This window comes from Dreissena polymorpha, chromosome 1 (assembly GCF_020536995.1).
Source record: "Dreissena polymorpha isolate Duluth1 chromosome 1, UMN_Dpol_1.0, whole genome shotgun sequence".
NCBI lineage: Eukaryota > Metazoa > Mollusca > Bivalvia > Myida > Dreissenidae > Dreissena > Dreissena polymorpha.
Genome location: NC_068355.1, coordinates 45,456,192 through 45,465,222, shown reverse-complemented (window position 1 = coordinate 45,465,222; position 9,031 = coordinate 45,456,192). Strand labels below are relative to the sequence as shown.

Genomic DNA, 9,031 nt, shown 5'->3' with positions numbered 1-9,031 from the left:
GAGGGACAAAATATTAATATAAGATTCAGGCTAAAATTTTTAATTCCCCTTATAGTAAGTGACATGTATAATTTGGCACGCTTTATCTGCTTATTTCTCATATGCATGCTATATAATGTGTATATCCCAATTATCAAATGATTACTCATTTGTAAATAAATCTCCAAACGCTGTTTTGAATGACATTTCGTAGGTGAATTTCAATCCGAGGTCCTACTGTCTAAGTATACGGCGACAATCGGGAACTACAGCAACAACATCAGTCTCCGGCAGTCATAGTGCAGTAGTGACGTATGCAATTAGATTAGATCTTTACAGCTTAAGTAAACTGTACTTTTTTTATAACATCAAATTAAATTGAAATTATTAGAACTATCCGCAGTAAATGTGATGAAAAATTTGGCAATACAGCTTTATGTCAACAACAAAACATTTGTTTGTTTAGTTGGATTGTGTTCAACATTATTTCAGTCATATCATGGCGGTCAGTTAACCTTCTCATACTTTCCTGGGTAAGATGGTTTACCAGTACTAAGTGCACACTATTATAGCAGTTACTGACAACTGTCCTACTTGAATATGAGGAATAGGGATAATGGCCGTAGAAAGGATTTCAGGTTAAATCCCCACATAAGTTATTTTGATCAAACCTGCGATCCTCGGATTTATAGTCCAGCGCTCTACAAACTGAGCTAGCTGGCCCAGTCACAAAACATTTTCAAACATGTAAGTCTATCCTAGCTATTTCAGTTTTACATGTTAAGTTTAGTTTAAACCTATTTATTTTAGCTTGATTGCATAGAAAGCCTGAGACTTATTTGAAACGCTCTTGAGTCCGTTTCCTGGGACTAGAACCAGTACATGGTGGCTATGGGGGAGATCTAAAGAATGCTCTCACAGTGAGGATTGAACCCGTGACCTCCCGATCACTAGGCAAACACCATATTCATTACCCCACAGCGACCTGTAATACATGTTTGGAATATTTGCTAATAGATGTTCTTGTTATATATAAATACAATTAATCAGGATTCCTGCTTGTACTACACTGGGAAATCACCCATGAAGACCAATCAACCACACCATAAAGCTAAAAAAAAGATATTTAAGTGTACTGCATAAACAAGGCCATGCTTTTTTCTACATTTTAATACTGTGTTATATAAGTATGAGGAAACATACAGCAGAAAATCAAAAGTTTTTCGTGATATACATTGAAGTCTTGTCTTGCTGGTAGTTTTTCAAACTTGAACTATACATTTTTAGGGGTGTAGCTTGGATTAAAAAAATGTATAGGCATTTGCCTATAGTGCCTGAAGGAAGCTACGCCCCTGAGTTGTTTGCAATTTTGGTCTTAGTCATTATGAAAAACAAAAATTGGTGCAAGGTTTAAGATTGCTTGACTGGAGATTTCATTAACTGAGATTGAAAATGTTTTTATAATGCAGGTGCCAAGGCATCATACCAGAGATCGAGATTCTAGACAGCGAGGACGAGGAAATACAAAGCGCTTTACTAGAGGCAATGCAGCACCAGGAACCAAGTACCATGAGGTGAAATATGTAACCTGTTCCTGAGAGTTATATGCCCTTGAAATAAACCATGGGCATGGCTGCTATGCCTATGACAAAGCGGTGTGGGGGTATTGTTAGTCACCCTTGTGGCTTCTATGCCTGTGACAAAGCGGTGTGGGGGTATTGTTAGGCACCCTTGTGGCTGCTATGCCTATGACAAAGCGGTGTGGGGGTATTGTTAGTCACCCTTGTGGCTGCTATGCCTATGACAAAGCGGTGTGGGGGTGTTGTTAGTCACCCTTGTGACAAAGCTGTAGTTGTATCTGCCCTATTCAGTTTTGGGGATTTTTAATTAGGAATCACGCATGTCATCAAATTAAGTCGTGCCATGCTTTTCACAATGTCTGGTAACTTTCCATCTTACTTTATTGTCACGTCATGCCACTTCCCAATAGGTTTCCCTGTCTGGCTATTTCTCAATAGTAGTAGAGGTATTGGCTTCAAACCCTGCTCATGTATATAGGGTTATAAAGAGGAGACGATGAGTGGAGTGCACACGATTTGTAACTCCAGCTGCATCATGTACAACGTTATTACCGTTGCTTCAAATATGTATTTGTGGTAATTAGATGCAGTGACAGACACAAAATGTCCAGTATACTATCAATGCAGAACAATAGGGACAGCTGTTGTTAAAATATTACAATATCATTAAACTCAAATTTTATTTTACATTCAGCGATGATTCCACAGAGCCATCTGTGGCTGATATTTTACAAGAGTTTTGGAACCAATACATCAAAGATGACCGCACAAACTGTGTGATCTCCTGTTCGAAGCCGTTAGATATTGCCATACGACTATTAGAAAAGACGACGGTCAAGCTTCAAAATAAATTGTTTGTCAAGTTTTCTGGGGAGATTGGTGGGGACCATGAATTTTTCCGGTATGCTTCATTATACCGTAATAACTCTATGTGTTCGGACATTCTAAGTTTTCGGACACCCCCTTTTTAAGCAAAAATAATTATTTTTCATGACTCTTAATTTTCGGACACACGAGTTTTCGTCCATCATTAATGTCTCTAAGTTTTCGGACAGTATATTTTACAGCGCTATTTTACCAAATTTCGGTCCTGTTTTCGATATCTTATGACACTTCGATCATGGGGTTTTACAACCAGATTAACATCATAAAACATGGCAGGTGCATGCCTGAGGGTAACGGACCATTACATATGCGTTATTGGGTAAATAACCTTGTAAACCGGTATTAAATAATGGTTTCGCCCGATAGCATAAGCTTTATGACAATAACCAGGGGTAGTGCCAATTAACAGTTCCATTATCTACCGCAATGGTACAACCCCCATCTCAGTAATATAACTGTGACAAATACTAAACGCTTCGAAGTGTGATGCACCCTATTGCAAGTTTCACGAACAATGGAAGTTGTTAGACAACAAATATCGGAAATGAACAAACAAAGAATTCATAGTTTGCTTTTGTATTGCGTTAATTACAGGTTCATACTAGCGTGTATCGGTACATCACATGCTCATCTTTGAACACGTTGGTCAACGTACAACCTTGTAGTACTTTCTGTCACATAAATGAAGCATTTTAAATAATTTTTAAATGCAGTGCAAACATATTTAACTGTAATTTATACTTTGCGGCATGGTATTTTACAAGCGCGTGCTATTACCGGTAGTCGTTGATACAATTGACGCTATTTTCGGACACTTAAATTTTCGACTCTAAGTTTAGGACACCTGTATTTTGTGAATATTTTTCGTATCTAAGTTTTCGGACACGAAACTAAATAATTATTTTGACGTGTCCGAAAACATAGAGTAATTACGGTATCATCACATGTCTAACATTAAAAAAGATGTTCACAGCAATGTAGTTGTATTGTTATGTACTGTCTTGTATTATTTAACACAAACTTGAATAAAATAATGTAGTAAAACTAGAACATTCAAACAGTAATTGTGCAGTAACAGTACAGAACTATTACAGAATGTGTATTATACTTGTATAACTCAGTACAAAACCAATTCAGTTTTAGTACACTACAGGCACAACGCCTATTCAATTCCAATAGAATAGAACAGAACCAGTGTAGTTCTAGTACAGGACCAATCAAGTCTAAACACATTTGAAGATTGGCCTCCAAGGTTCAAAAAAAAAATTAAGGACCAGATGGAGCAAAGGTTTTCAGACATGATCTTCAACTTGTGGAAAAGGGGCAATACAGGATTGTGGGAAGGCTGTTGGCTATGTCACTCGCGCAGGACAGAACAGGTTTTCACTGCTTGAACAAGCAGTTTTTTGCAATGATGACGGTTGTTAATGGGAGACAACTGCTACTGATGAAATCATGGACCCCGATATTAAGGAATGTCTTGAAATGGTAATTATATTAAATCAAGTAAATAAATTAAAACAGCCATTGTGCTTACAGGCACTGTGTTCAATTTATTTTAACCTGTAGATATTTAATATCCAAGAATAATACTGGTGTCTGTACGCTGACAAAGAGAGCAGATAAACTGAAGATCAACAATGACCAAGATGTAAGTTGTATTTACAGCAGCATGCTCAAATAAAGCAATTTACTCTTGAGCATCCACCAACAAATTAAAAGCACTTTTTCAAGATGCATCAATTGAAATTAATGTTTTCAGTTTAATAACAAGAGAACAATGAATGATTAAAAATAATTGTTGTAACATAAGCCTAAGGTCATCTGTGGAAATGTATTTTATCTGGATATGCAAGAAAACTACGCTTATGATAATTTGTATATTTCGGTATTTGAAGTAAGGAATATGGTTAAGATTGGAAATGTAGTCAATTATCAGCAAGTTGTCACCCATATATGGTGCAATCAATTGGGAGCATGTTGAGTCCACATTTGGAATTGGAAACATTTTAGGCCCAAATTGTTGAACCTCAAATTTTATAAGCAACAAAAAAGAAGTCTTGCCAACGAATTTAAGTTTAATAAATATTAGGGAGGAAGGCTAACAAAGATGTACTATTTTTACAATATATTGTATTTTTCAGTTGGAGAAAATCACAGACGTTCAGAAAAGGGATCAGTTCTTGGCAAAGTTTGGGGACTGGCTGGCTGACAGGGGGATCAACCCTTATAGAATGGCCGTGGTGGACAAGGGATCCATGAAGGAGATGGTTATAAAGTACCACATGTTATATGTAGGTAAATAGCTTATGCCAGTTTTTTATGTATCAACTCTAGCTTCTCATACAAAAGAAAAACGTGTTTACAAATGGGGATAAAATATCCAATTTCTGCAAAATCTACAAATATGATGAGAAACATTTAATAAGCAATATGCACTGTGCTTGAAATGAACCTGTAAGTTTATATATAGGAATAAACTCAAATTCACCTGTGAATTAAGTGATTTATGTACAAAATTTACCAGGTTTGTCTTGGTATAGATGATTTTAGGTGCTTGTCATGTCTTTTCCTTTAAAATAATAACTATAGAGAATTGTTAAACAAAAAACACTTACTATTCATTTTCTATGAACACTTACAAATGTTGACTTTTTTTCAAATTTTCTAAATACATACCAAATCAGTAAGCGAAAAGCTCAATCAAGGCTTCACGACATTCAGCTTACTTAAATGGCTTTTAAGCACACATGCCATAGATTTTAAGAAAATACAATATCAAAAATATACATATGATAAAAAAACAGCCTTTAAATAAGAAAAATGAAGGATTATTAAAACCCTAGCTAACAAGAATATCCAAAGCCTTGATTACAAGGTAAAATCCCATGTTCAATATATATAACAAACTTGTCCAAGAATCTATGTGATAAGTACAAATCAAACAACATAATACTATTTCTAACGTTGATTTATATAAAGAAGTGAAACTTTAAAAGCTGCAGCAGCATTGCATTACATTAAAATACATAAAACTTGTACAAACAAATTAATAGCAAAAACTGTTTGTTTCAATTACAGAACATCAGCTAAGATTGCCCAATTTAAGGATGGCATGGATGACGTATGCGGCATGTGGGGGATGGTAACAAAACATGCCAGTGTATTCCAACCGCTGTTTTGCAATCTTCCTAAACCTCTAATGAAACAGGAGATGGACAGAATCATTCGGTATGATTTCAGTGAACTCAGATCTAATGCCAGGACATCTGAAGATGAGACTGTTTACGCATGTGAGCTCTTTTTGCAGGACATTGAAGGTTTGTTTTTTTATGGGTGATTAAGTAAATTATCAATAGCATTTACTGATACACAGGTGCGCAGTTTGATTAAACATTCTTTCAAATCTACATGCAAAACAAGTGCCATGGAACAATCGTTTTCAGAATCTGTTGAAACACATTTAACGATAAATTTACCCCTTTTCATTAAACATCTATTTATGCCTCCAAAGGAGGGCATATAGTGATCTAACTGTCCGTCCGTCTGTCTGTCCGTCTTTCGGTCACACTTTGTGTTTAGGTTTCGAAAAATGCTCATGACTTCTATGTCCCTTGAGATAACCTTCATATTTGGTATGCATGTGTATATGGACAAGGTCTTTCCATATGCACAAAAATTTGGACCCCTTTGACCTTGACCTTGTCAGCGTTTAGGTTTCTAAATCTGTGTTTAGGTTTTGAAAACTGCTATAACTTTTATCAAAGCGTTTATAGCGGGCATATGTCATCCTTTGGTGACAGCTCTTGTTTGACATTATTTTCATTTGTGCCTCCATTTTATTGAGGTGAAATAGATTTTCATTTGTCCGCCTGTCTGTTCTTCAGTAAAAGTTATCTCTTCATAGCTTCAAAAGTATTTGACACTGAGTTGCCAAAATTTACAGGTTTTTATGCTCCCCAAAAATTTTTGGGGGGGAGCATATAGTCGCCGCTTCGTCTGTCCGTGCGTGTGTCCGTCCAAGCACAATTTTTGTCTGAGCTATTTCTCAGCAATTTATGACCGCAATTCAATTAAACTTTATGGGAAGCTTCACTACCAAGAGGAGATGTGCATTTTATCAGCCGGTTCTGGTCGGATGATTTTTCACAGAGTTATGGCCCTTTGAAATTTTCCATTAACTGTGCATATAGTGCGATTCTTGTCCGGGCTATTTCTCAGCAACTAATGACTGTAATTCAATGAAACTGAAACTTTATGGGAAGCTTCACTACCAAGTGGACATGTGCATATTATAAGCCGGTTCTGGTCGGATGATTTTTCACATACTTATGGCCCTTTGAAATTTTCTATAAACTGTACATATAGAGCAATTCCTGTCCGGATTATTTCTCCCCAGCTACATGTACTGACTGGAATTCAATGAAGCTTTATGGGAAGCTTAACTACCTTGAGAAGATGCGCATGTTATTTGTGGGTTCTGGTTAGATTATTTATTTAGAGAGTTACGGACCTTTGAACTTTTTTAGTTGCTAAACCATCCATCGTATTATTTAGTCCAAATTTATGCCCCTCAAGACGTTTCCTTTTATCTGAATATATAATGCAATATTGTGATAAAAAAACCTTTGGTGAGCATCACCTGTCTTCGACGGTTTCTTGTTTTATGTGTAGTATCACAACTAGAATTTTGCATTTACTTTGAATCAACTATTGCCGCTGAGCAAAAATGCTTTATAATTCTGGTCAAACCGTCAATGCTATAGATAAGATTGTGCAATTGCAATATTGAGATGTTTTTTTTTAATTCTAAGAAATGTTGTGAAACAAGTCAGTAAAAATATTTCATGTTATGACATGACATTAATATTTTACAAAGTATATATGTTTCCAAACGAAATTAAAAACAGATTTGAAAAATGAATTTCATGTTAGTTTGAAAGGTCTGGTTAATTAAAAATAATGTTAAGTTAAAAAAGACACTGATATATTCAAATTAATGACACTTTTCTTGAAAATCTTCCAAAGGCATTGTTATTTTAAGTGCATAAAAGGGATGCCCGAGTTAAATTAAAAGTTAATCTGATTATATCTTCTGATGTGATGGTTAATGTTTTGGTGCCGTTTTAAGACAGAAAAAGTATACAAATAAAATTTGTTTGCCTTCATTAACAAGCGTAATAAAGGATTATCTGGTGGTGAGAGACAGTGAAACAATGTAAAAATATACAGCTGTTCAGAACTAGTTATATAATGTTACAATGAATATTGCATGCCTTGATAAATATTTAACACATAACAATTTATATTTTAGATGGAATTGTTCCAACAACAAGGGCAGAGTTGCTGTCGTTCATTTCCGGAGCAGCCAGTATTCCCTCCTTGGGCTTTCAAAAGCTGATTGAGATACATTTCTATATGCAAGAAGACTGAGTGACCCGTCTTCCATATGCATCAACATGTTCTCTGGACTTGTGGCTGCCTAGACGACAGAAACCAGAGAGCTTATCTAGTATATATCTACCCTTCTATTGAAGAGTGTTAATGAGTCAATGGGATTTGTTAAAATATGAAAATTGCTATAAAAAAAAAGGTTAAACTACAAAAAACACACTATGAGTCTATTAATGCCCCCAGAACCTCCTATGTTCTGGGGGCATATTAAAATCGCACCGTTTGTAAGTCCATCTGGATTAGTTTCCACTGAAATCAAGTAGTTTTCATCTGATCTTCACCAAACTTGGTCAGAAGTTGTATCTAGATGATGTCTAGGCCCAGTTCGAAGAAGGGTCATGCCAGGTCAAAAACTAGCTCACTGGGTAACGTAGTGGGTTTTAAACATTCAACATGGTTTCCGCTCAATAAGTCGAGTAGTTTTTATCCGATCTTCACCAAACGTGGTCAGAAGTTGTATCTAGATGATCTCTAGGCCAAGTTGAGACATGGGTTATGCTGGGTTAAAAACTAGGTCACCGGGTCACTTAGTGCATTTTAATCATTCAGCATGGTGTCCATTAGGTAATTCAAGTAGTTTTCATTCGATCTTCACCAAACTTGGTCAGAAGTTGTATCTAGATGATGTCTAGGCCAAATTTGAAGAAGGGTCATGCCAGGTCAAAAACTAGGTCACTGGGTAACGTAGTGCGTTTTAAATACTCGGCATGGTTTCTGCTTAATAAGTCGAGTAGTTTTCATCGGATCTTCACCAAATGTGGTCAGAAGTCGTATCTAGATGATCTCTAGGCCAAGTTCAAACATGGGTCATGCCGGGTCAAAAACTAGGTCACAGGGTCACTTAGTGCATTTAAAACATTCATCATGGTGTCCGCCAGGTAATTCAAGTAGTTTTCATTCAATCTTCACCAAACTTGGTCAGAAGTTGTATCTAGATGATCTCTAGGCCAACTCGAACATGGGTCATGCCGGTTTTAAAAACTAGGTCACAGGGTCACTTAGTGCGTTTTAAACATTCAGCATGGTGTCCGCTCTCTAATTCAACTAGTTTTCATGCAATCTTCACCACATAGTGAGAAGTTGTATGTAGATGATCCCTAGGCCAAGTTTGAACATGGTCCGTGCCGGGCAAA

General features: G+C 36.3%; 1 protein-coding gene across 5 annotated transcripts; it reads left to right on the top strand.

The window, feature by feature from the left end:
* The first annotated feature begins 150 nt into the window (after positions 1–150).
* Positions 151–7,950, top strand: LOC127865111 (uncharacterized). 5 transcript variants are annotated; one of them, XM_052405018.1, is made up of 6 exons: positions 151–291; positions 1,449–1,553; positions 2,254–3,932; positions 4,589–4,722; positions 5,526–5,764; positions 7,759–7,950. In XM_052405018.1, the coding sequence occupies exons 3-6, from the start codon at positions 3,900–3,902 to the stop codon at positions 7,875–7,877; spliced, it is 525 nt and encodes a 174-aa protein (XP_052260978.1). In that variant the 5' UTR covers positions 151–291; positions 1,449–1,553; positions 2,254–3,899; the 3' UTR covers positions 7,878–7,950. The 5 variants fall into 5 exon arrangements, 3 of the variants coding, with proteins under 3 accessions (XP_052260978.1, XP_052260979.1, XP_052260977.1); XM_052405019.1 differs by having other exon boundaries at positions 1,449–2,460; positions 3,582–3,932; XR_008042483.1 differs by having other exon boundaries at positions 1,449–3,932; positions 4,589–4,738.
* Positions 7,951–9,031: the final 1,081 nt, after the last annotated feature.